This window comes from Scyliorhinus canicula, chromosome 22, assembly GCF_902713615.1.
Source record: "Scyliorhinus canicula chromosome 22, sScyCan1.1, whole genome shotgun sequence".
In the NCBI taxonomy this organism is placed as follows: Eukaryota; Metazoa; Chordata; class Chondrichthyes; order Carcharhiniformes; family Scyliorhinidae; genus Scyliorhinus; species Scyliorhinus canicula.
This window is the reverse complement of record NC_052167.1, coordinates 21800665-21828637: the sequence shown is the minus strand read 5'-3', so window position 1 is coordinate 21828637 and position 27973 is coordinate 21800665. Positions and strand designations below refer to the sequence as shown.

Below are 27973 nucleotides of genomic sequence, written 5' to 3'. Positions count from 1 at the left end.
CCATTCCCAGGCAGGAATTGTACCATTGAAAGGGTTGCCAACTGTGATAAAATGTGTTCCTGGAGATTTCAGCACGTGAACCTCGGCGTTAACCGGCCAGGACATCCAACCTTGGGCTGCACGGCCTTCCTACGGCAACTGGAAAACAGGAAAACATTATCCAGTTGGACGAGGCCTAACTGTCCCCTCAGACAGCCTTTTAATCCCCGCCCTCTCGTTTCAATATTCTTGTATCTGGCAAAGAGAAGTGTTAAAAAATAATGACAACCGGAATCAGATCTTTTCCAAAGTCCCGATGACTTTGCTACAGGATCACACACAGCAGCGTCCTGAAGATTGATCCGAAGACTCCAGGGACAGCCCTGGAGGGTTGGCAACCGGCGCATAATCCCCGGGCCGTGCTCTCGTTTTCAGAGGAGAGAATGAAAGTGAAAATGAAATGAAAATCGCTTATTGTCACGAGTGGGCTTCGAATGAAGTTACTGTGAAAAGCCCCTAGTCGCCACATTCCGGCGCCTGTCCGGGGAGGCTGGTACGGAAATTGAACCCGTGCTGCTGGCCTGCTTGGTCTGCTGTAAAAGCCAGCGATTTAGCCCAGTGAGCTAAACCAGCCCAGGGAACCGGGGGGGGGGTTAAGATAAAACGATTTAGCGTGCGGCACAGTGGCGCAGTGGTCAGCACGAGCGGGGAAGGCTGTCACTATCTTGTCCTCTTGTCTTTATGCCTGGCCTTTTAAGCAGCTCTCTCCGCCAAACCCTTGACCATCTGGCAGCCAGATGTGGTGTGATTGCTTGTGGCAGCAGCCAGGGGCGGGGGGGGGGGGGGGTGGGGGGAGGGAGGGGGGGGGGGGGGGGGGGGAGGATCTGGCCTGTCAGGGCGGTGCAGCGTTCTGCTAGTTGAGTGCAGGTTTGAACGAAATCCCAGGCGAAAGGCTGCTGACGATACTGAGGAGGCCCTGAGGTCTGCTTGGAACCAGTATCCCCCCCGTGTGCATCGCAGCCGAGCCCAGGCCGGAGGCCGGGCCTGAGGAGGGGAGCAGCAGAGGCTCGAACATTGCCTTCCCTCCCTCAAGAGGTCACAGGAGGTGGTGTGAAAACCCGGAGGACATGGCTGCAGAGAGGCAGCCGAGGAAAGCTGAGAATAGTTCAAGGTGCCCTATTCTAGTGGAGTGAGCAGACTGCTGCGTGTCCGTCATTTACAGTGGGGGGGGGGGGGGGGTGCAACAGGCCTTGTGTGTCGGTGGATACTTCTGACTGAACTAATACATTTTAATATTTTCAGATGCTGTATTTCCTTCTGCTTTTCAGCAACATCGCCTTGAAAATAATTTTTTTGGACTGATTTTGAATGGTTTCCCTCCCTCTGGGTTGCCCGACCTGACGGAAGGGTCAGATCAGATTGGGAATGATTTACTTGGAGCTTCCCTCCTGAGGCAGTCCCTCGGGATTGAGGGTGATTTGCTCCCACTCCAATGGGCTCTGAGACGGTTGCCAAGTCCAACGCGGGCACTGCCACAAAGGGGCTGGTTTAGCACACTGGGCTTAATCGCTGGCTTTGAAAGCAGACCAAGGCAGGCCAGCAGCACGGGTTCAATTCCCGCACCAGCCTCCCCGAACAGGCGCCGGAATGTGGCGACTAGGGGCTTTTCACAGTAACTTCATTCGAAGACTACTTGTGCCAATAAGCGATTTTAATTTCATTTTCATTTCATTTCAAGTGGAGGAGGTGGTGCTTGAAGGGTTGGCTGCCCGGCTCATTCGGAATCTGTGACCTCCCGCCCACCCCCGCTACCTCGATGGCGCCTCTGCATGTTCCGATCTCAGTTCATGGAATCCCGACAGCGCAGAAGCAGGCCATTCGGCCCGTCACCAGTGCACGACCCTTCGAAAGAGCACCCCATTTTAGTCCCACTCCCCCGCCCTATCCCCGTAACCCCACCCAACCTTTGGACACTAAGGGGCAATTTAGCATGGCCAATCCGCCTCTCCTGCACATCTTTGGACTGTGGGAGGAAACCGGAGCACCTGGAGGAAACCCACGCAGACACGGGGAGAACGTACAGACTCCGCACAGACAGTGAACCGAGGTCAGAATTAAACCCGGGTCCCTGTCGCTGTGAGGCAGCAGAGCTAACCACCGCGCTGGCCTTCCTTCGATATGGCCGGCCACTTCCCCAATCGGCCTGCTCCATTTGGGTCAGTCACAAGCTGGAGTCTCCCATGTGTCAGTGGGGTATTTTAACGACCTCAGCGATTCTTTTAGCGTTATTTCTTAAAGAGCGTTTCCGCTGTGTCATAGAATCATAGAATTTACAGTGCAGAAGGAGGCCATTCGGCCCATCGAGTCTGCACCAGCTCTTGGAAAGAGCACCCCACCCAAGCCCACACCTCACCCTATCCCCGTAATCCAATAACCCCACCCAACCTTTTTGGACATAAAGGGGCAATTTATCATGGCCAATCCATCTAACCTGCACATCTTTGGACTGTGGGAGGAAACCGGAGCACCCGGAGGAAACCTACGCAGACACGGGGAGAAGGTGCAGACTCCGCACAGACAGTGACCCAAGCCGGGAATTGAACCTGGGACCCTGGAGCCTTGAAGCAACTGTGCTAACCACTTGTGCTACCGTGCTGCCCTGTGCTAGCGTGCCCCAAGACTCTCCCGCTGCGACTGAGTTCAGAGCAGAGCGACGCCTTCGGGAGTCCCGTGTCGGGCAGACGAACGATACGACCTGTTGTTTGGGTCTCGCCAGACGTTCCTTTTTGAGGCCCTCCCCAAATTGAGCTGTACGAAAGGCAGTCCAGCAGCAGTGTGCTCTCCCAGCACGACACGTTCGGGAGCAAGGCGCTAATCACTCTGCTGAGCGGGATGTTCCCTTCATTCGCCTGACACCAGACTCCCGAAGCAATTGCTCCTTACCTGGAGCAGCAAGTTAGAGTCAACGTGCTGCTTTCCAGCTGCACAGGTCCGTTACCCAGTAACCGTTCTCAGGGAGGTTTGGAGAGCGAATGCCGCTGAACTGTCAGCCCTGGCTTTGGGAGCCAATCCTGCTCCTGTCTTCGCAGCACGGGTAATTTATTTACACAGAGGGCGGTGATTCATTGGAATTCTCGACCCCAGAGCGCCGTGGAAGCTCAATGAGTACGTGTGAAGCAGAGATTGATAGATTTCTGATGAAGAATGACGTAATGGGTTACGGGGAATAGCGGCTGTAGATACTGAAATGTCTGATCGGCCATGATCGCATTGAATGACAGAGCTGGCCCGACGGGCTGAATGGCCTGCTCCTCTGTTCCTACGTTCGTCGACACACTTGACAGTCAAAATCAACTGAACAGGGATCAGGAACAGGGCTGCCTCCCCCCCCCCCCCCGCTCTCTCTCTACATGTGACCCAGAGGTGCTGAGGCCAACTGCCCTTCCGGCCAACCGAGTAGTTTCCTATCTTGAGCACGAGGGATTATTCTGTTCTCATAGGGATTGATAGAGGAACGTCATGTGATTCCAAACGCTCTGTACCTCAGGCTGATGAATCGAGCAACCTTTTTGTCGAACAAGGGGAACCACTTGCTCCTTCGTTACAGCCTCACGAGGTAGATGGTTGCGGGTTCACGTCCACGTCCAAGGACTTGCCGTGACACCCCAGAGTTGCTGTTTATTAATGAGGCGTGAAACAGGGGTCCCGTCTCCTCTCTCAGATGGGCAGAGAACAATCCCATTGGTATTGGTTTAGCACACGGAGCGGCTGATTTAGCACGCGGCTAAATCGCTGGCTTTTAAAGCAGACCAAGGCAGGCCAGCAGCACGGTTCAATTCCCGTACCAGCCTCCCCGAACAGGCGCCGGAATGTGGCGACTAGGGGCCTTTCACAGTAACTTCATTTGAAGCCTACACGTGACAATAAGCGATTTTCGTTTATTGTGAAGAAGAGCTGGAGAGTTTTCTATATTTTTAATACTTAACCTCCAGCTTACGTTACTAAGCAACTATCCCACTGCCGTGAGCGGGAGACCTTGCTGAAGGCATATTCTCTTCACGTTTTCTCACGTTTACAACAGCCCAGTGGGTAATCGGCCATGAAGTGCTTGGGGACATCCTACGGTTGTGACAGGTGCTATATAAATGCAATTTCTTCCTCACATTGACATTGGTCTTTGGCTTTAGTGTAAAATGGGCATTGGCCAACGAGGGATCTGGGGCGGAATTCTCCGACCCTCCCCGGGGCCGGCGTCAATCCCGCCCCCGCCATGTCCCGAATTCTCCGGCCCCCGAAATTCGGCGGGGGTGAGGATTACGTCGCGCCGATCGGCGGGGCCCCCCCCGCGGCGATTCTCCGGCCCGCGATGGGCCGAAGTCCCGCCGCTGACAGGCCTTTCCCGCCGGCGAGGTTTAAACCACCTCTGTTACCGGCGGGATTGGCGGCACGGGCGGGCTCCGGGGTCCTGGGCGGGGGGGGGGGGACGCGGGGCGATCTGACCCCTGGGGTGCCCCCACGGTGGCCTGGCCCGCGATCGGGCACACCGATCGGTGGGCGGGCCGGCACCGTGGGGGCACTCTTTTTCGTCCCCCCCAGTGCATGCGACGGTATGACGCAGCAGCCGCTGACGCACCGGCGCATGCGCGGACTTCCGCCGGCCGGCGAAGGCCTTTCGGCCCCGGCTGGCGGGGCGCCAAAGGCCGTTCGCGCCGGCCGGCAGAGCGGTAACCAGCCCGGCACGGGCCTAGCCCCTTAATGTGAGGGCTTGTCCTCTAAAGGTGCGGAGAATTCCGTACCTTTGGGGAGGCCCGACGCCGGAGTGGTTCACGCCACTCCGACACGCCGAGACCCCCCGCCCCGCCGGGTAGGGGAGAATCCCGGCCCTGCTTCCGATTCCGCAGTGTTTGCCTTCATGGGTCAGCATTTGTTGCTCATCCCTAATTGTCCTTAAGGGGGCATTTAACAGTCAACCACACTGCTGTGGGTCTGGAGTCACATGTAGGCCAGACCGGGTAAGGGCGGCTGATTTCCTTCGTCTGTTTATGAACCAGATGGGTTTTTACGACAATCGACTTCGCGGTCATCATTAGACTTTTAATTCCAGATTTTTATTGGATTCGCATTCCGCCATCTGCCCTGGCGGGATTCGAACCCGCAGCCCCCAGAGCATGGCCCGGGGTCTCTAGCGACAATGCCCCCACGCCACGCAGCAGTGAGCGTCCTCCAATTGGCTTCAGGTGTCTGACTCGCGTTCGCCCCCCAGTGACTCTGACTGGAAGCGCGCGTGGTCAGCTGTTGGGCAAGGAGAGAGAGGACCGTGCTCAGTCCGCCCTGTCTGGCTCCCAGGCTCAACAGGCAAGGCCAAGCCGTTCAGCATGAGGTGCTGAAGGAGCAAGGCGAGGAAGAGGGAGAGAAACAGGGAGCCAGAGGGGGTGGTGGGGGGAGAGGAAAATAACACTGGAGGGGGCCAGTGAGAGTTGTTCAAATCAGTGCTTCATTTTTCATTCATTCCGTCACTGAATGCTGAGGTTTAGCTTGCGTGTTTTGCATAGAAAATCATTGTCAACCCTTTAAAAAGACTCAGAATAAACAAAGAACTGGCGTTCCTCAGTCTTCCACTGAGATCGGCAGAGTGGAGGTTGGTGACTGCGGCTTTCAAGCATTGTTATGTTAACAGCAAGAAATGAATGTGGAATTTTACAGAGCAACTGTGTTACAGCCAAGGTTAGAAAGTCGGGAAATCTGTTTTCAATATTTCAGTGAAAAATACTTTTCACAGCACCTCGCGACACGTGACAATAAACAAATCCGATCCCATCCAGTGTACTCCCCGTTCGGCTTCTGTCGCTAGACAGTAAAACAAGAAACAGCTAACTGCGTTGGTTCTGTTTTTAGGACACGGCGAGCAGCTTCCTTGTGTCCTGTGATCCGAGTTGCTGTGGAACATTTCTCTGTGTCAGCCAAACGCACATTCCTGGTGTGGTAATCCAGACAGCGATTGCCAGCTGCTCAAGGGGGCGGGGTTTGGTTGGGGGTGGGTGGGTGGGGGGGGGGGGGGGGGGGGGGGGGAAGGAACCGGCCTCCGGGTACTCGCCACCTCCCCATTGGTGAGGTAAAGAAAGGCAGACTTGCATTTATGTAGCGCCTCTCGTCACCTCAGGACGTCCCCAAGGCGCTTTACAGTCGGAGGAACCCCTTTGAAGGGTAGCCACTCCTGTAACACTTGAAAAATGAAATGAAAATCGCTTTATTGTCACGAGTAGGCTTCAATGAAGTTACTGTGAAAAGCCCCTAGTCGCCACATTCCGGCGCCTGTCCGGGGAGGCTGGTACGGGAATCGAACCGTGCTGCTGGCCTGCTTGGTCTGCTTTAAAAGCCAGCGATTTAGCTGAGTGAGCTAAACCAGCCCCTTACTTGCCACAGTTGGGGGGGGGGGGGGGGGAAAGCGGGGGGCGACGAAGATTCGGCAGACCGATTTCCTGGGATTGTCACCTGACGAGAGAATGGGTCGACCTGGTTTGTGTTCACGGGAGTTCTGAAGAACGAGAGGGTGGGGGGGGGGGGGGGGGGGGGGGGGGGGGGAGATCTCATTGAAACGTATAAAATTCTCACAGGGATGGACGGACTGGATACTAGGACGTTGTTCCCGCTGGCTGAGGGAGGGTCCAGAACAAGGGGTCAGAGTCTCCAGGATAGGGGTAGGCCTCAGATCAGTGGATGGTGAACCTGTGGAATTCCCTACCACCGTAATCTGTGGCGACCAAATCACTGAATGTATTTAAGCAACAAATAGGTAGATTTCTAGACACCAAAGGCATCAAAAGGTTTGGGGATTGTGACGTTGAGCGCTGTGATCTGCCACGGTGCGGGCGTGAGGGGCTGAATGGCCCACTCTTATTAATGTCCATGCAATGCTGGAATGACGGCAACCAATTTGTGCACAGCAAGCTCCCACAAACAGCAATGAGGTAATGGCCAAGGAATGAGGTGGCAGGGCGGCACAGTGGTTAGCACTGCTGCCGCAGGGACCCGGGTTCGATTCCGGCCTCAGGTGGCTGTGTGTGAGTCTGCACGTTCTCCCCGCGTCTGCGTGGGTTTCCTCCGGGTGCTCCGGTTTCCTCCCACAGCCCAAAGATGTGCGGGTTAGCTGGATTGGCCGTGCTAAATTGCCCCTCAGGCCCCAGGGATGTGCAGGTTAGGTACGGGGAATGGAGCTGATTGGGCAGGGGTTTGGGCCTAGGTAGGGTGCCCTTTTCGGAGGGTCGGGTGGACTCGATGGGCTGAATGGCCTCCGTCTGCACTGTAGGGATTCTCTGATTCTGGTTATGCGTACCGCCCCAATATGGCGATGACAAATGTTTGAGGTGTCCGTATGAAAACCTTCACTGGCCATTGCGCCATCCTGTGCAGGCACCCACTGACGCCATTTTCCTCTTTTTCAAGCTCTCTGTGGATTATGGGGACAACCGCCAGTGCCGCTCAGCAAACGGTATCCCTCGGGCAACCCAGCGACAACGACCAGAGCAACGGGACGACGGGCAGCCGGCGCTCGATCAGTGTCAACTCGTTCCAGACGCTCAGCATCCACAACAAGGCCAAATCCATCATCACCAACAAGGTGGCACCTGTGTTGATCACGTGAGTCGGACATGTGCAGCTCGTTCTGGGGCCTGACGGGTGGGAAGAGCAAAGTGGGCAAAGCAGGTCCTCGTCACAGCAACGGTTACACAGAAACAGGCCACTCAGCCCAACTAATCCCTGCTGGTTTTTCTGATGCTCCACTTGAGCCTATTCCCACCCTACTTTACCCCATACCATCAACGCATCAACGTGGGCAGCACGGCAGCAGTGGGCAGCACGGTAGCATGGTGGTTAGCATAAATGCTTCACAGCTCCAGGGTCCCAGGTTCGATTCCCGGCTGGGTCACTGTCTGTGTGGAGTCTGCACGTCCTCCCCGTGTGTGTGCGTGGGTTTCCTCCGGTTGCTCCGGTTTCCTCCCACAGTCCAAAGATGTGCGGGTTAGGTGGATTGGCCATGCTAAATTGCTCGTAGTGTCCTAAAAAATTAAGGTTAAGGGGGGGGGTTGTTGGGTTACGGGTATAGGGTGGATACGTGGGTTTGAGTAGGGTGATCATGGCTTGGCACAACATCGAGGGCCGAAGGGCCTGTTCTGTGCTGTACTGTTCTATGTTCTAACGCGCGTTATTTTGTTCTTCCTCGTAGAACCATAGAATCCCTATACTGCAGAAGGAGGCCATTCGGCCCGTTGAGTCTGCACCGACCCCCTGAAAGAGCACCCTATCTAGGCCAACTCCCCGCCCTATTCCTGTAACCCACCTAATCTGCACATTCTTGGACACTAAGGGGCAATCTAGCATGGCCAATCCACCTAACCTGCACATCGTTGGACTGTGGGAGGAAACCCCCGCACACACGGGGAGAACGTGCAGACTCCGCACAGACGGTGACCCAAGGATCGAATTGAACCCAGGTCTCTGGCGCTGTGCTAACCATTCCGCCCCATTATAATTCCTTGCATTCTCCCCTCATTCACTGCACCGTTAGTGCAGCAGCGCTAACCCGTGCTGTCCACATTACTCTGGGTCTGGAGTCACGTGTAGACCTGGGTAAGGTTGGCAGATTTTCTTCCATAAAGGGGCATTAGTGAACTAGATGTTTTTTTTTACAACAATGGACAATGGTTTCATGATCATCAACACCCCTTTAAACCCAGATTTGTTTTATTGAATTGAATTGAAATTTCACCATCTGTTGTGGTGAAATTCGAACTCTGTGTATTACTCTGGGCCTCTGGTCCAGTGATAATACCACTACCCCACCACCTCCCCCAGTGTACCCATGTGTCGCCTTGGGAGTCCCGCTGCTGTAATGCTGGCCCTGCCGGCGTGAATCAAACCACCTCTCTTACCGGAGGGGCGGGCGGGCTCCGGGTCCTGGTGGGGGCACGGGGGGGTGCCCCCACGCTGGCCTGGCCCGCCAACGGGGCCCACCGATCCGCGGGCGGGCCTGTGCCGTGGGGGCGCTCTTTTCCTTCCGCGTCGGCCATAGCCTCCGCGATGGCCGAGGAGGAAGTGACCCCCTCCCCTGCGCATGCGCGGGGATGACATCAGTGGCCGCTGACGCTCCCGCGCATGCGCGGACCTCTGCTGGCCGGCGAAGTCTCTTCGGCCCTGGCTGATGAGGCGCCAAAGGCCTTTCCCGCCGGCCGGCGGGGCGGCAACCACTCCGGCGCGGGGCCTAGCCCCTCAAGGTGAGGGCTTGGCCCCTAAAGGTGCGGGGAAATCCGAACCTTTGGGGCGGCCCGGTGCCGGAGTGGTTCACACCACTCCATCCCGCCGGGACCCCCCGCCCCGCCATGGTCTTATGTCTTAAAACCATTCTTGAGCTCGGAAGATCAAGGGGCTGTCGGCACCAAGGGGGGTACCCAGCAGAGAAACAGGACTCGATGGAACGCTGGTTTGATAGCCTGTCTAAGTTTACTCTCCATGGTAAAGGGCGTGGCTCCTGATGATCACGGACAATAGATCTTGGGGTCAGGCAGTGAGGGTGGGGGCCGCATCTCTGATCTACTTCCCCCCATCAAGAATGAATCATCTTGGAGGGGGCAATTGGACTGAATGTTACCAGCCTGAAGAGAATGGGTTTGGATCTGCAAAGGGTTTTATTAAACAAGGTGCCAACATGAAGCAGATCTCGGATCAGGATTAAGCAGCAACTTTGGCCTCTTGCTCACCGCGCCCCCCCCCCCCCCCCCCCCCACCCGTCACCATCTAGCTCTAAGCTCTGAAATTCACTCCTGTCTTACCATCTCCTTTAAGAGGCTGGTGAATGCCTATTTTACCCATTCAGCTGCCCTGATGTCTCCTGCCCTGGTCTAGTGTTACTCCTTGCCTGCTTGTGCAGTCCCTTGGGATTTATTCCATTTCAGAGGGCAGTTGACAGTTAACCACACTGTCTGGAGTCACATGTAAGCCAGGCCAGGTTAAGGATGGCAGATTTCCTTCTATAAAGGGCACTAGTGTACCACATGGAGTTTAACCCTGATAAGTGCGAGGTGATTCATTTTGGTAGGAAAAATGTGAATGCGGATTACAGGGTCAACGGCAGGGTTCTGAGGAATGTGGAGGAGCAGAGAGATCTTGGGGTTCATGTCCACAGATCTCTGAAGGTTTCCACTCAAGTGGATAGAGCCGTGAAGAAGGCTTATAGTGTGTTAGCGTTTATTAACAGGGGGCTTGAGGTTAAGAGCCGCGGGGTTATGCTGCAACTATACAGGACCCTGGTGAGACCACATTTGGAGTATTGTGTGCAGTTCTGGTCACCTCATTATAGGAAGGATGTGGAAGCATTGGAAAAGGTGCAAAGGAGATTTACCAGGATGCTGCCTGGTTTGCAGCATAGGTCTTATGAGGAAAGGTTGAGGGAGCTAGGGCTTTTCTCTTTGGAGCGGAGGAGGATGAGAGGCGACTTAATAGAGGTTTATAAGATGATGAGGGGGATAGATAGAGTGGACGTTCAGAGACTATTTTTTTTCTCGGCTGGATGTAGCTGTTACAAGGGGGCATAACTATAAGATTCAGGGTGGGAGATATAGGAGGGATGTCCGAGGTAGGTTCTTTACTCAGAGAGTGGTTAGGGTGTGGAATGGACTGCCTGCTGTGATAGTGGAGTCGGACACTTTAAGAACTTTCAGGTGGTTATTGGATAGGCACATGGAGCACACCAGAATGACAGGGAATGGCATAGCTTGATCTTGGTTTTGGACAATGCTCGGCACAACATTGAGGGCTGAAGGGCCTGTTCTGTGCTGTACTGTTCTATGTTCTACGACAATGGACTATGGTTTCCTGGTCTTTAAACTTTCTCAATTCCGGACTTCTTCCCCGCGCTCCAGCCGCCATATCCATCCTTCTGACGTGCGGCCTTCATCCGCCAATCGGAAAGCAAGAAGACCCATCACCCAATTGGATGATACTTGACTGCCGGCCCAACAGCCTTCGATCGCCGCCATGTTCAATATTTTTACGTCTGGTTAAGAGAAATGGTCAAAGAAAACAGAAAAATACAATCGTGTCCCCGATGTTTTGTCCCCAGGGGCGCTCACAGTGCCCCGGGCATCAATTTTCATTCACTTCCTAGTGATTCCAGGGCCAATTCTGCAGGATCCACAACCCGAATCAGCTCCTGTGCAGGCTAGCACCGAGAGTTCTGATGGGCCCAATGGCCTGACCCTGTGATTTAGACTGTACTTTTTCCCGCAAAGTTTAAGTGATAGTCTGCTCAGCTTTAACACAAACACTTCATAAGGACATAAGAACTAGGAGCAGGAGTAGGCCATCTGGCCCCACGAGCCTGCTCCGCCATTCAATTAGATCATGGCTGATCTTTTGTGGACTCAGCTCCACTTTCCGGCCCGAACACCATAACCCTTAATCCCTTTATTCTTCAAAAAACTATCTATCTTTACCTTAAAAACATGTAATGAAGGAGCCTCAACTGCTCCTTCATGTCAGATAAGGGACGTTTCTGGCTCTGCGGACTGTGAGCAATTGATTTTGTTCGAGAGCCGGACCATATTTTTGTCAGTTTATATTGATAAATAATCCAGTTAGGTTTAATTGGCTGTGTAACCCTGTGAATTGAAGTGTAGTAGAAGCCACAAATGATTTTTCATGGCGTCTTGCCAACTCAAAGCAGCTGCTCGTGCTATTAAACTCTGTTGGTGACAATTAAGGGTATCCAGAAGGTCATCTCCTTGTGTCCAACGTTTTTCTCCTTGTGGCCGCGCTGTTAACAATCCTCTGCCAATGATATCGCAACCTGAACGAGACTGGCTGAGGCCGTGTGCATCTTTCTGGGTGAATTGCTTCATCTTCACTCAGTGCCACCCCATCTATACTCAGGATAAAAGCTCCAATTGGCAATGTTCCCCCCATGTCTGGATGTCCACACTCAGTACCACCACATTATTAATGTTCCCTGTTTTAACTGACAATGAGAATAGACTGAGAATCAATGAAGGTACAATGGGCACCTACTCTTCATCGCTACCTAGTGGCCTGTACAACAGGGCACCAAATTGAATCTCTTCCCACTTCCCTCGAGCAGCTTTTCCCAATCTCTGGAATGGCTGAGTCACAGAGCTAGTTATGTTTCATTTTAATCATTCCCTTCCGCCCCATTTCTCTCCACTCACCTCAATCCCACTCCATCCCTCCGTCCCCCCATCCCCTCCTTCCCTCCGTCCTCCTTGCACAACATTCCTCCATCCTCTCCTCTAACCATCTGCCCTACCCCAGCCTCATTCCCTCCACCCTCCCCTCCATCCCTCCACTCCTCCCCTCTGATCTTCTCTCCATCCTTCCACCCTCTGCTCCACCCCCGTACTCCCTCCCTCTACCCTCCCCTCCACTACATCTTCCTGCCCTCCACTCCATTCCACCACCTCTCCTCCACTCCATGCCCTCCACCTTCCCCTCCATCCCTCTGCCCTCCCCTCCACTCCACCCACCTCCCCCCCACCCCCAAATCCACTCCGAGAGTGTTTCTCTCTTACTGTGTGTAATTCCATTGATAAGCAGCAACAGAAGTTGCCACGGGAGGGTGAGGTCAGGTGCGCAGGTTGTAGGGAGGGAGATGGAGCTTGCGATTTTAAGTGTGTGCGTGGGTTTCCTCCGGGTGCTGCGGTTTCCTCCCACAGTCCAAAGATGTGCAGGTTAGGTGGATTGGGCGTGCTAAATTGCTCTTAGTGTCCAAAATTGCCCTTAGTGTTGGGTGGGGTTACTGGGTTATGGGGATAGGGTGGAGATGTTGACCTTGGGTAGGGTGCTCTTTCCAAGAGCCGGTGCAGACTCGATGGGCCGAATGGCCTCCTTCTGCACTGTAAATTCTATGGTAATCTATGATTAATCTAGGACAAAGTTTCGGCACAACATCGTGGGCCGAAGGGCCTGTTCTGTGCTGTATTTTTCTATGTTCTAAAGCATGAGGTACAGTGTAAAGACCGTTGAACTGAAAATACAGAAGATCGGAGATATGAATGGGGGGGGGGGGGGCGACACTAACATTAGATATAAGAGATGAGAGTAGTGCATGTTTCCCGTTGTATTTATGTGAAGGCAGGTGAACGGAATGTCGCTGGTGAGGTAAATAACTTGTATCTCTTCATTTCAGGTATAACTGCAAAGAAGAGTTTCAGGTTCACGACGATTTGTTAAAAGCGAATTATACAATTGGGAGGATTTCGGATAACTTACCGGAACACTATCTCGTTCAGGTAAGACGGGAGAGCGGGTGCAGTGATGTCCAGGGCGACGTGGGTTAGAGGGGAAGCTGAAGATGTGGCGGTGGTGTTCCCACCCCCCCTCCCCCCCGTGTGGGTGCGGGTGAGGATGCTCCCAGGGTCATAAGCTAAACAGCGCCATCATTGAATCTTACCTCGCAGGGATAGGCCATTTGGGCCCCTGACAGCCATACTAGTTCTTTTGGAGAGCTACCCAATTTCCCTCCACACCTTTTAAGTAATATATTCCAAATCATAATCGTCTGGGGGGGGGGGGCAAGGGAAAAGTTTTTCCTCATTTCCCCTCTAGCCACGGTAGTACAGTGGTTAGCACTGTTCCTTCACAGCTCCAGCGTCCCAGGTTCGGTTCCCGGCTTGGGTCACTGTCTGTGCGGAGTCTGCACGTCCTCCCCGTGTCTGCGTGGGTTTCCTCCGGGTGCTCCGGTTTCCACCCAGAGGTCCCGAAAGACGTGCTTGTTAGGTGAATTGGACATTCTGAATCTCCTTCCATGTACCCGAACAGACGCCGGAATATGGTGACTAGGGGGTTTTCACAGTAACTTCACTGCAGTGTTAATGTAAGCCTACTTGTGACACTAATAAAGATTATTATTATTAGCCAAATATGTTAAGGCTAGTCCCTGGTCACCAACCCACTTTGCCAAAGTAACAGTGTGTCCCTGCTCGTTCTGTCAAAACCCCTCCAGCATTTTGGACAGTTCCGATAACCTTCTCTAATCGAAGGCAAAGAATCCCAGATCCCCACAAAGCAGAGCTCCCTCATTCCTGGCATTGTCCTGGTAAACCTCCTCTCCCCTCTGCACCCTTCTACCTCCCCTCTAGCGTGAGGGGCCCAGGATTTGTGTTCAATCTTCCGGGTTGAGGCCTGACCAGTGATCTGTAAAAGTTCAGCAATGCTTGCTACTGTCCTTTTTTAAATATTCAAAGCCCCCATTTAAACCCCCCCCCCCCCCCCCGCCCCCGTGGTGGAATAGCTGAGGATTTCTGATCACGTTGTTTGATCAGGCAGGCTTGAGTTCAAGCAGAAGCAACCGCCTGGTGGCATGTACGGCAGCTGGTGCCTCTGGACTCCAATTAAGTCAGCAGGATAGAAATTCAACTTGGGAGGCATCACACTGGTGGCCAATTATGCACCCCACCTTGACCTTCCATTACCCAGCTTTCCGGGGGGGGGTGCTCTATGTTATTCGACCCATTGTGGGCTACTGACCCCAGTTATTTTCAACCCCAAGGCCTTCAGGAGAGCATCCGCAGATCGCGGGAGCTGGGTTGTGGGGGTGTAGCTAGTCGACTGGGGGAGTAAGAAAGGGTGGGAGGGAACATCTTGGGAATTCGCATCGCCTTCCAAAGATTTTCCACTCTCTACATAATTTGCCAAGATTTCGCAGCATCTTCCGGCACAGACGGACGCCATTCAGCCCACGGTACCGATACTGGCCCATTGGTAGAGGCGTCCAGTTGGTTCTGCTCCCTCGTCCTCGCCCCTTCGCCCTGCAAATTTTTCTTTTCTCCGGTCGCACTTGAATCTACTTCCGCCGTCTCTTCAGGCAGTGCATTCCAGATCACAACTCACTTGGAGGTTAAAACATAAAAAGCATTGTCCTCATGTCCCCTTGCCCTGAATACAGTGCGATCAGTCTTTCATCGTTCTGCCTTGTGAATGTGCGCAATGTGAGGAAAACAGGTTGCCTGGCGACTGTCAGCCAAATGCTGCTTAAAGGGGCAGCGCCTGACTGGACTGGGCCCGGGAGAATTTCAACAACAAGTCTTCAATCTCACTGCTGCCTGCGACTGATGCATCGGAAGGGATTATCTCAGCTTGCGAGCTCTCTCACATTTCTTTGCTTGTTGCTCCCCTCTTTCCCTTCTTGGGTCTGCAGACGATGCCCCTTTAAGGCAAGACTCTGAGCTGAGTGTTTGCACGCCTCGCTGAGAATCACCACGCTATCTGTCAGGATTCAGTTTCAATTCAGGGCCTAAGCGGGGAAGCCCCCCCCCCCCCCCCCCCCCCCCCCCCCGCCCCGGTCGCACTTCGTCTCCTTTCCTGTGCTGAGGAACTCCGCTCGCCAGAATTCCTCAGTGCGGGAGGAGATTGGGACGGCATTTAAAAATGGCATTCTGATCGCTGCGCATCCCAAACCACCAAAGCCCCAACTCATCTATATCGGGGACCTTGGGGCCCCCACTGTGCCCCACAAGTGCAGGGCACCCCCAGGCTCGATCCCCGACGCAGGGACATGCCAGGATGGCACCCAGAGCCAGAGTGCCGCCCTTCCCAGAGGCACGAACCCGGTGGGTTGAAGGAGCCAGGCAAAATGTCATAGAGATCCCGGAGGGACTGGAAGACCCCACCATGCTCTGGGGGGGGGGACCTTGGAAAATCCCGGCCAGTTAAAATTTTTTTTTACAGTACCCAATTCATTATTTACAATTAAGGGGCAATTTGACGTGGTCAATCCACCGACCCGGCACATCTTTGGGTTGTGGGGGCGAAACCCACGCAGACACGGGGAGAATGTGCAAACTCCACACGGACAGTGGGCCGGGATCGAACCTGGGACCATGGCACCGTGAGGCAGCAGTGATAACCACTGCGCCACCGAGCTGCCCTCACAGTTTATTTTCAAAATCAAGGCCTGTTGTAAGAAAACCGCTCTGAATGCCAAGGGAGCGAAATTCTCCGGTCTTGTCCGTGACAGAACCCGTTGCGGGAAACGTTGGCGTTCCGGCCGAAGCTCCATCCACTTTCAGCGGCACTGGAAAATCCCAGTCCGCGAGCGAGGACGAGAAGATCCCTGCCAAGGAATGCGTAAATGTTTGAAAACCAGTATTTTACTTGGAAACCCCCCCCCCCCCGCCCCACAATTCTTTCAACATCTGTGAAATGGAGACTCTCCGTACAGCTGTCAGTGTTTCTGTGTCAGACATAAAGGAGCTGTTCCCTCAGGGGCCAGGAAGTCCACAAACTCCTCGACAGCTCCGTCCTTGAGCTCCAGGCTGCCACCTTTCTGTGCGGCTGTCGATTGTTAGGTGGCAAAGTTTCACACAAAATTCATGCTTTGGACGAGTAAAGCAAAATCTTTGGTAAGCGATCAAATAATTTCACTCATCGCCCATGGTCCAGCAATGCCTCCATTTTTCAAAATCCCCATTCATCTTGTGTTCAAGTTCCTCAATTTCCTCTCCCTCCCTATCTTCACACCCATTCCCAGTTCTACAACACTCTGATCCCTTTGCTCTTCCAGTTCCAGCCTCTTGAGCATCCCGGATTAATCAATTTTCCTCTTCTGGGAGAATCTAGAACTAGGGGTCACTGATATAAAATAAGGGGTCACCCATTTCAGTCAGAGATGAGGAGAATAATTTTCTCTTCGAGGGCTGAGATTCCCTGAAACGTTGGCGTTCCGGCCGAAGCTCCATCCACCTTCAGCGGCACTGGAAAATCCCAGCCCGCGAGCGAGGACGGAAGATCCCTGCCAAGGAATCCCTGCTCAAGAGGCGGGGGAAGCAGAATCTGTGAATGCTTTTAAGGCAGAGCTGGATAGATTCTTGATTAACAAGGGGGTGAAATGTTATCGGTCATCGGCAGGGATGTGAGGGTGAGGTTACAATCAGGGGATGAAAGGTCATCGGGGGTCGGCAGGGATGTGGGGTTGAGGTCACAATCAGGGGGTGAAAGGTTATCGGGGGTCGGCAGGGATGTGGGGTTGAGGTTACAATCAGATCAGCCACCATCTTATAGAATGGGGTAGCACGCTCGAGGGGCCGAGTGACCTGCTCCTAATTCATGCCCGTGGAATCCCTCCTGTGCAGAAGGAGGCCTTTTGGCCCATCGATTCTGCACCGACCATCCGAAAGAGCACCCTACCTTAGCCCATTCACCTGCCTTATCCCAGTAACCCCACCTAACAGCACATCTTTGGACTGTGGGAGGAAACCGGAGCACCCGGAGGAAACCCACGCAGACACGGGGAGAACGTGCAGACTCCGCACAGACAGTGACATTTGAATTGGACATTCTGAATTCTCCCTCTGTGTACCCGAACAGGCGCCGGAATGAGGCGACTGGGGGATTTTCACAGTAACCTCATTGCAGTGTTAATGTAAGCCTATTGGTGCCGATAAAGATCATTATAATAAAGGTTATTATATTATTATATTTGAGCGGTTTGAAGTTAATCCTGCCTCATGGGCCTTTGGATTTGGATTGAACTTTTCATTGTGTTTCAGGGGAAGTATTTTATGGTCTGTGACGTCCACAGCAAGATAGATGTCTTGAACACTACTGGCAGCCATGGAGCACCCAACTTCAGGCAGGCCAAAGGGAACTTTCCCGTGTTTGGAATGGGACAACCCAGTCTCAATGGTTTTAAACGGCTTCTCCACGTGCTTCAGAAAGAAGGTTATGAGGTCAGTGTCCGGCTTTGTTCATTTGCTAACCTCTTGTGTGGAGACCCAACCCCATGTTCCATGTTCCGGACACCTCTTATTTCTGTACAGCAATTGGTTATCAGAAGCCAGATTTGTCGGAGAGGCTGCATTAAAACGACCAGCTGGCGAGTACACTTGGCCTGCCAGGCAGATTTAAAACACTGGCGGTAACCCCCCCATTGTTTAAATAATTCTAATTGGAGACTGTCAGGCAGTGGCCTGAAATCTGGAATCATTAGTGTAGCCAGACCGTATCAGAGAATTTACAGTGCGGAAGGAGGACATTCAACCCATCGAGTCTGCACCAGCCCTTGGAAAGGATACCCTAATAAAGCCCACACCTCCACCCTATCCCTATGGCCCACGAACCCGACTCAACCTTTTTTGGACACTAAGGGCGGGACCCCCCGCCGGGTCGGAGAATCGCCGGGGGGGGGGGCGGCATGAATCCTGCCCCCACCGTCCGCCGAATTCTCCAGCATTGGAGATTCGGCGGGGGTGGGAATCGCGCCGCGCTGGTCAGCAGCTGCTCGCAGCGGCCCCCCCCCCCCCCCCCCGATGATTCTCCGGCCAGCTGGTTCTTTGCCAGTCCCGCCGCCGTAGATTAGACTAGGTCCCTTACCGGCGGGACCTGGGGCGCAGTGCGATCTGGCCCAGGGGGGTGCCCCCACGGTGGCCTGGCCCGCGATCGGTGCCCACCGATTCGCGGGCGGGCCTGTGCCGTGGGGGCATTCTTTTCCTACGCGTTGGCCGTGTCAGCCTCCGTGATGGCCAACGCGTAGGCGAATGCGCGGTGATGACGTCAGCTGCTGACGTCCCGTGCATGCGCGGACTCGCGCCAGCCGGCGGAGTCCCTTCGGCCCTGGCTGGAGCGGCGCTAAAGGCCTTCCACACCAGCCGGCGGGGCGCAAACCACTCCGGTGCCGGCCTAGCCCCTGAAGGTGCGGAGGATTCCGCACTGTTGGGATGGGCCGACGCCGGAGTGGTTCATGCCACTCCGTCCTGCTGGGACCCTCCGCCCTGCCGGGTACGGGAGAATCCCGCCTTAAGGGGCAATTCAGCATGGCCAATCCACCTAACGTTCACATCTTTGGACTGTGGGAGGAAACCGGAGCACCCGGAGGAAACCCACGCACACACGGGGAGAATGTGCAGACTCCGCACAGACAGTGACCCGAGGCCGGAATCGAACCTGGGACCTTGGAGCTGTGAGGCAACAGTGCTAACCACTGTGCTACCGTGCTGCCCGTACTGTACCTTGGTTGACACGAAGGGCTGAGTGGTCACCTTCTGTGCTGGGAAAGGTCTAGGAATCCGTCGCAAACGCTCCAACCCAAACTCATACCACCTCTAGATCTGGCAATGGTGAGATTGCTTCCACCCGTCCCAACATCCGAGTCGAAAGCATGTCAAACCCACGATAATGTTTGGCTGAATTAGGAGCAGGAGAAGGCTATTCAGCCCCTCTAGTCCGCTCCTTCATTCAATAAGATCATGGTTGATCTGACTGTGGCCTCAACGCCACCTGGTTCTCTGCTGGCTACCTGAGAATATTAAAATCAGACATGGTGCATGAGGAAGCTTGAGCATCGCACGCAAGTGCCGCACAGTTTGAGGGGCACCAGTCCGCATCAAGCACGGGGGTAAGGAGAGGCCTTCCATGAACGGGGATACGAGCCTGCGCCACTGGCATCATTCTGTGCCGCAATCCGGTCAACTAATCAGCCGACCCCTGGAGATTGGCATAAATGCAAGAAGAGTGTAAGATTGGAACGAGCTGTGAGCTCAACCTGCTCGAAACCTTTTTGAAATTTATAAATATTAATTGTTTTTTCCAACGGTAAACCATGCACAAAGATGGTCTTGTCGCACTGTCCTTTGCGCCTTCCTCTCTGGGCCAGAAGCTCTGGGTTTGAGTCCCGCTTCAGGACTTGATGGCCATGGAGGTGTGTTCATAATGTGACCAAACCCACTTGATTATCAGCCTATGAATCCTTGGATTTGTTTATTGTCACGTGGACCGAGGTACAGTGCGTGTTCTCAGACTGCTGTCTCTCCTGCCCGATGGAAGAAGTTGGAAGAGTGAGTAAGCTGGGTGGGAGGGGGTCTTTGATTATGCTGCCCCGCTTTCCCCAGGCAGCGGGAGGTGTAGATGGAGTCAGTGGATGGGAGGCAGGTTCGTGTGACGGACTGGGCTGTGTTCATGACTCTCTGAAGTTTCTTGCGGTCCTGGGCCGAGCAGTTGCCATACCAGGCTGTGATGCAGCCTGATAGGATGCTATCTCTGGCGCATCTGTAAAAGTTGGTAAGAGTCAGTGTGGACATGCTGAATTTCCTTCGTTTCCTGGGGAAGTATAGGCGCTGTTGTGCTTTCTTGGTGATAGCGTCGACCTGGGTGGACCAGGACAGATTTTTGGTGATGTGCACTCCTAGGAATTTGAAGCTGTCAACCATCTCCACCTCGGCCCTGTTGATGCTGACAGGGGTGTGTACAGTACTTTTCTTCCTCATTCAATGACCAGCTCTTCAGTTTTTGTAGGCATTCAGGGATAGACTATTGTCGTTACACCACTCCACTAGGTTCTCTATCTCCCTCTTGTATTGTGACTCGTCGTTATTCGAGATCTGACCCACTATGGTCGTATCGTCAGCAAACTTGGCGTGCAGTCGTGTGTGTACAGAGAGTAGAGTACAGGGCTAAGTACGCAGCCTTGCGGGGCCCCGGTATTGAGGACTATTGTGGAGGAGGTGTTATTGTTTATTCTTACTGATTGTGGTCTGTGGGTTAGAAAGTCGAGGATCCAGTTGCAGAGTGAGGAGCCAAGCCCTAGGTTTTGGAGCTTTGATATGAGCTTGGCTGGGATTATGGTGTTGAAGGCGGAGCGGTAGTCAATAAATAGGAGTCTGATGTAGGAGTCCTTGTTGTCGAGATTCTCTAGGGGTGAGTGTGCAATGCCCCCGATGACAGGGTCATCCACACTGCAGAAGGCAACGGCAGACCACTGCGGCACTTTTCCAACCCTAACCATGGACCAATTCAGTGGAAGTTCATGGTCGCCTACACCCTTATAGAGCCTGGTACCTGAAGGAGAAAATCACGATGTATAATTAAACAATATGGTAAGGATATGAATGTCAACAAGCGAAAAATAAATGGATCAGATGCCAGAAAGAACTATTTTCATTGAGTGGGAGATAAATAATTGATAAAAATCTGCTCTATCATTATGGACTCGAGACAACATCAGGAAGCTGATGACTTTGAAATTTGACGAGACGTAAACACGCTTTGGAGATAAGATTTAAAAAAAAATTAATTCACAGTGCCCAATTATTTTTTTCCAATTAAGGGGCAATTTAGCGTGGCCAATCCACCTACCCTGCACATCTTTGGGTTGTGGGGGCGAAACCCACACAGACACGGGGAGAATGTGCAAACTCCACACGGACAGTGACCCAGAGCCGGGATCGAACCCGGGACCTCGGTGCCGTGAGACAGCAGTGCTAACCACTAGGTTGGAGATAAGGGGCGGGATTCTCCTAACCCCCGCTGGGTCGGAGAGTCGTCGGGCTGGGGGGGGGGGGGGGGGGGGGGGGGGGGGTGAATCCCGCCCCCATCGGCTGCCGAATGCTCCGGCGCCGGGGATTTTGGCAGGGGCAGGAATCGCGCCGCGCCAGTCGGCTGCCTCCCTCCCGGTGATACTCTGGCCCGCGATGGGCCGAGTGGCCGCCTGTTTTCAGCCAGTCCCTCTGGCGTATGTCACACCAGGTATTTGCCGGCGGAACCTGGCAGCGCGAGCGGCCTCCGGGGTCCACGGGGGTGGTGCGGGGGGATCTGGCCCTGGGCGGTGCCCCCACAGTGGCCTGGCCCGTGATCGGGGCCCACACGATTCACGGGCGGGCCTGTGCCGTGGGGGAACTCTATAGTCCCGCGTCGGTCGCTGTGACCCTCCGCGATGGCTGACATGGAGATGAACCCCCTCCCTGTGCATGCGCTGGGATGACGCCAACACATGCTGGTGCTTCTGCGCATGCGCCAACTCGCGCCGGCCAGCGGAGGCCCTTCGGCGCCGGTTGGAGTGGCGCCAAGCCCCTTCCTCGCTGGCCGGCGCGGCGCAAACCACTCCGGGGCTGGCTCAGCCCCTGAAGGTGCGGAGGGTTCTGCACCTTTGGGGTGGCCCGACGCCAGAGTGGTTCACGCCACTCCTCGGCACCGGGACCCCCGCCCCGCCGGGTGGGGGAGAATCCTGCCCAAGACTGTAAAACATTCTAGCTCCGGTTCTCCAATCCGATTTGGAGTAAGGAGTCAGCCATCACTCCACTCCTCTTGACCCTTCTCTTGCCTCTGGGTCAGAGGGTTGAGGGTTCAGGCCCTATCCCAGAGATTTAAGCGCAAAATATAGGCTGAAGTCTCAATGTCGTGCTGAGGTGATGCTGCACTGTTGGAGAAGCAAGAGAGATCTTTGGTGTTGGGGTGGGGGGGGGGGGGAGGGGGGGGAGGAGGGGGGAGGTGGGGGGGGGTGGGGGGGGGTTGGTGGCTGGGGGGGTGGGGGGTGTGGGGGGGGGGGTGGGGGGTGGGGGTGGGGGTGGGGGTGGGGGGGGGGGGGGGGGACAGCTGCCTGCGAATCATGTTTATATATTTTGGTCTTGCCCGAAGTCGGGGGGGATTCTGGGCATCGATTTTCGAGACGCTGTCAGAGATTGTGGTCGTGAGGGTGACGCCGTGCTCAGCACGGTAGCATGGTGGTTAGCATAAATGCTTCACAGCTCCAGGGTCCCAGGTTCGATTCCCGGCTGGGTCACTGTCTGTGCGGAATCTGCACGTCCTCCCCGTGTGTGCGTGGGTTTCCTCCGGGTGCTCCGGTTTCCTCCCACAGTCCAAAGACGTGCGGGTTAGGTGGATTGGCCATGCTAAATTGCCCATAGTGTCCTAAAAAGTAAGGTTAAGAGGGGGGGGGGTTGTTTGGTGGTGACCTTCTGTGTTTCGGAGCTACTAGAGGGGAAAGAGGCCGATGGTGTGGCCTTCTGCTCTCTGGTTGCCTGGTGCCGAATCGTACTGGGATGGAGGCCGGTGGTGCCGCTGGAGGTATTGGTGTGGTTGTGGGATTTGGCAGAGTTTTTACAGCTGGAGAAGACTAAGTCTGTTCGTGGAGGGTCAGAGGAAGGGTTCTATGTAAGATGGAGGCTCTTTCTGTCTCTATTCAAGGATCTGTTTATCGCCAGTGGGCGGCGGGTGGGAGGTGGTTAGTTAAGGGGATAATAAGGGAAAAATGACAAGCTGTCTGTAATGGGCGTCACGGTAGCACAGTGGTCAGCATTGTGGCTTCACTGCTCCAGGGTCCCAGGTTCGATTCCCCGCTGGGTCACTGTCTGTGCGGAGTCTGCACATTCTCCCCGTGTCTGCGTGGGTTTCCTCCAGGTGCTCCGGTTTCCTCCCACAAGTCCTGAAAGATTACCTGTTAGGTAATTTGGACATTCTGAATTCTCCCTCTGTGTACCCGAACAGGTGCTGGAATGCGGCGACTAGGGGCTTTTCACAGTAACTTCATTGCAGTGTTAATGGAAGCCTACTTGTAACACTAATAAAGATTATTATTATTTGGTTGTATTCGCTTTGCTGATTGTTTGAATGATTGATTGTGTTTGGAATAAATATGTCTTTTTAAAAAACACCAAAGTGTCCTGCAGTAGTGGAGGGCGCTACATAAATGCAAGTCTTTCTTTTCTAATGAGCGTTTCTTCCTTTCAGGAAATTCTGTTTTATTGTGTCCGTGAGGAGCCTGTGGTTTTCCTGCGCGTGGACAATGATTTTATTCCCTACACTCCCCGAAGCAAAGACAATCTTCACGAGAACCTTCACGACCTGGGGAAAGGCGTGAAGGTGGAGAAACTGGAGCTGACCATCAGGAAGGAGGTAGACTTGGACATATTCACCGCGCACGCTTTACTCTTGGCTGATCTCTTCACTGCAGCTGAAGTGCTGTGAGGGGCACGATGGGCTCTGCATCGCTCCACATCTGGCCCCCTTGCGCGTGCTCCAATTCTGTCACAGTGACAGTGGTGGCTGTGTTCATATTGCAACTCTGTCGCAGTGAAACGCATGCTCTCTGGCTCTAAGTGTGGGCAGCCGTTTCCAATTGGGAAAGGTTAGGGCATCATTCTGAAATATATACAAGAATGGGTTTCCACTTGCGTTGGGGCTGGGGGAATTTGTGCCCCTGGCTTCACAGCTCCCTGGTTCGATTCCCCGCTGGGTCACTGTCTGTGCGGAGTCTGCACGTTCTCCCCGTGTCTGCGTGGGTTTCCTCCGGGTGCTCCGGTTTCCTCCCACAGTCCAAAGACGTGCAGGGTAAGTGGATTGGCCATGCTAAATTGCCCTTCATGACCAAAAAGGTTAGGAGGGGTTATTGGGTTACGGGGATAGGTTGGAAGGTGATAGGGCTTAAGTGGGTCGGTGCGGACTCGATGGGCCGAATGGCCTCCTTCTGCACTGTATGTTCTATGTTCTCTGGGTTATGTGAACAAACCTATCTTAAGGGACGACTGGCTCAAGATTCCTCCTTTGTTCAGTGCACGAGCAGTGAGTTCTAAGAACTGCGATTCTCTTGCTAGCCCTCTCCATCCTTGACGTCCTCTTCAAACCCTTTGAGCAAGTGTTGGATTCTCATAGAATCCCTACAATGCAGAAGGAGGCCATTCGGCCCATCAGGTCTGCACCGACCCTCCGAAAGAGCACCCCTACCTAGTCCCAATCCCCGCACTATCCCCGTAACCCCACCTAACCTTTGGTCACGAAGGGGACAATTTAGCACAGACAATCCATCTAACCTGCACATCCTGTGGACTGTGGGAGGAAACTGGAGCACCCGGAGGAAACCCATGCAGAAACGGGGAGAACGTGCAGAGCCCGCACAGACAGTCACCCAAGGCTGGAATGGAACCCGAGTCCCTGGCGCTGTAAGGCAGCAGAGCTAACCACTCTGCCACCATGTCATCCTGTGCTAATCTCTCCTTCTTTGGCTTGTTGTCAGTTTACTGCTGTTGGGAAGTGCTGTGGGGGCATTTTATTATATTTAAGATGGCGGATTGAGGCAAGTTGCTGTTGGTCATAAATGCTGATTAGGTCGCGTGTTAATTACTATGTTAATGTTAATCTAGCTTGCTTTGTTATTATGGTTACTACTGTTATGAAAAATTCAGCAAAACCTTCATAAAAATACTTTAAAAAAAAATAAAGATAAATGCTGATGAGAGGGCGGCATGTGGCGCAGTGGTTAGCACTGGGACTCCGGCGCTGAGGATCCGGGTTCGAATCCCGGCTCTGGGTCACTGTCCGTGTGGAGTTTGCACATTCTCCCCGTGTCTGCGTGGGTCTCACCCCCACAGCCCAAAGAGAGGTCCAGGTTAGGTGGATTGGCCACGCTAAATTGCCCCTTAATTGGAAAAGAAAAATAATTGGCTACTCTAAATTTATTTTTTAAAAATAAAATATATGCTGATTAGGCTTTTTCCTTTCTTACCAAGCACGCAAGAGAACAAATCTTTGTAAAATGTTAAACAGAACAATCATGGAGAGTAATGCAACTATTGTGCAGGAAATGAGGCACACTCCGATGCAACCTCTTGGTGCACTGAAGGAGATGTATTGTTAGTAATCCAGAGGTTTAGGCTAATTCTCTGGGGACAGGGCAGCACGGTGGCGCAGTGGGTTAGCCCTGTTGCCTCACGGCGCCGAGGTCCCAGGTTCGATCCCGGCTCTGGGTCACTGTCTGTGTGGAGTTTGCACATTCTCCCCGTGTTTGCGTGGGTTTCGCCCCCACAACCCAAAGATGTGCAGAGTAGGTGGATTGGCCATTCTAAATTGCCCCTTAATTGGAAAAAAAAAAAAATTAAAAAAAAAAAAAAAATTCTCTGGGGACATGTGTTCAAACCCTGCCACAACAGCTGTTGGCATTTAAATTAAATAAATCAAATCTGGAATTTAAAGTCTCAGTAATGGCGACCATTAAACTATCATCATTGTCATAAAGTCGCTCTTTAAAAAAAATTAATTTAGAGTACCCAATTCATTTGGTCCCATTTAAAAAAAATAAATTTAGAGTACCCAATTATTTTTTTCCAATCAAGGGGCAATTTAGCGTGGCCAATCCACCCACCCTGCACATCTTTGGGTTGTGGGGGCGAAACCCACGCAGACACGGGGAGAACGTGCAAACTCCACACGGACAGTGACCCAGGGCCGGGATTCGAACCCGGGTCCTCGGCGCCGTAGGCAGCAATGCTAACCACCGCGCTGCCCTCATTTGGTCCAATTAAGGGGCAATTTAGCGTGGCCAATCCACCTAGCCTGCGCATCTTTTTGGGATGTGGGGGCGCAACCCACAGAAACAGGGGGAAAATGTGCAAACTCCACACGGAGAGTGACCTGGGCTCAGGATCAAACCTGGGTCCTCAGTGCAACAGTGCTAACCACTGCCCGCCTGCCCTCATTACATTTTATTGTACTTGCAATTCCAAGGCAGACAAGGCAGTGGTCCAAGTGCTGGAAAATGGGATTAGAATAATTAGGTTGTTTTTGACTGGCAGAACGATGGACCAAAGGGTCTTTTCAGTCTGTAGACGGCTCTGACTCCATAATGCTTCCAGGAGATGTCAGTATGTAGCAAACCCGGGTGGACTTTATTTTTCTGCATGTTTTCTGTGTCAAGAAGGCTGAGGTCAATTGTCCAACCCAATGATTGTGTTGTACCAAAGGACGGCTCACTCGATTCAATAATGGCGTGTGGGGTCTTTCAGGTTTCATAGTTGGTGTTTGTATCAATGAAGCCAGCTGTAGGGTCCGCCACACCATTGCCTCCAAAGCCACAGTGGTGATCAAAGTGGAGACTGTACTTGCTGAATGTCAAAGCAATCCCTTGTGTTCGAAATGAACATGACATACATTTCTGCTTTCCATTTTCAGCTTTATAATTTTGCTCAGTTGAACGAAAATATCAATCATGTCTATAATGACATCGAACACTTTAAGGGTGAGCCTCGGACTATTTACATTTGCAGTGAAGAGGACATCCATGTAACAGAGGAGGTTTACAGGAGACCTATCTTTACCAAGCCTTCATGCAGGTACGGAGAGTGGGTTACCATGGTTATCCTTGTGGTTAATGGTCCTGTAATATGTACGTTTGTGGCGTTTCCCCCCCCCTCAAAGAAATGTAGCCTATAAACCCACGGCCCATAACTGCAGCAGCATGCGACACTCACTGGGGACCCCTCTTACCCCCATTTGGAAGGAGGGTTAGAGTGGGATACTGTACAAATGGACTGTTAAACTCAGTTTGTCACCAAGATTAAATCAAAATACTCTTAGGTACTTCATGTTTTGCTGGGAAAAATAATCAAATTTGTATCATTTTGTGCCCAAGAGAGTGGGGCGGTGGGTTTGAACTGGGGAGTAGGGCTGGGCTGGCGGGGTATGGCTGGGCTGGGGGAGTATGGCTGGGCTGGGGGAGTAGGGCTGGGCTGGCGGGGTATGGCTGGGCTGGGGGAGTATGGCTGGGCTGGGGGGAGTATGGCTGGGCTGGGGGTGTATGGCTGGGCTGGGGGAGTAGGGCTGGGCTGGCGGGGTATGGCTGGGCTGGGGGAGTATGGCTGGGCTGGGGGGAGTATGGCTGGGCTGGGGGTGTATGGCTGGGCTGGGGGAGTATGGCTGGGCTGGGGGGAGTATGGCTGGGCTGGGGGAGTAGGGCTGGGCTGGCGGGGTATGGCTGGGCTGGAAGTGTATAGCTGGGCTGGGGGTGTATGGCTGGGCTGGGGGAGTATGGCTGGGCTGGGGGGAGTATGGCTGGGCTGGGGGGAGTAGGGCTGGGCTGGCGGGGTATGGCTGGGCTGGAAGTGTATAGCTGGGCTGGGGGTGTATGGCTGGGCTGGGGGAGTATGGCTGGGCTGGGGGGGGTATGGCTGGGTTGAGGGAGTATGGCTGGGCTGGGGGAGTATGGCTGGGCTGGGGGTGTATGGCTGGGCTGGGGGGGGGGTATGGCTGGGTTGAGGGAGTATGGCTGGGCTGGGGGAGTATGGCTGGGCTGGGGGGAGTATGGCTGGGCTGGGGGAGTATGGCTGGGCTGGGGGAGTATGGCTGGGCTGGGGGGTGTATGGCTGGGTTGAGGGAGTATGGCTGGGCTGGGGGGAGTATGGCTGGGCTGGGGGGAGTATGGCTGGGCTGAGGGAGTATGGCTGGGCTG

General features: G+C 53.8%; 1 protein-coding gene across 1 annotated transcript in view; it reads left to right on the top strand.

The window, feature by feature from the left end:
* The first annotated feature begins 885 nt into the window (after positions 1–885).
* Positions 886–27973, top strand: part of LOC119956240 (paladin-like) — a 138601-nt gene continuing 111513 nt past the window's right edge. Inside the window, exons 1-6 of the mRNA XM_038783274.1 lie at positions 886–1150; positions 7423–7617; positions 13175–13277; positions 17535–17714; positions 23485–23649; positions 26698–26858. Of these exons, the coding sequence (XP_038639202.1) occupies positions 1107–1150; positions 7423–7617; positions 13175–13277; positions 17535–17714; positions 23485–23649; positions 26698–26858 (848 nt within the window). The 5' untranslated portion in view covers positions 886–1106. The remainder of the gene's footprint in view (positions 1151–7422; positions 7618–13174; positions 13278–17534; positions 17715–23484; positions 23650–26697; positions 26859–27973) is intronic.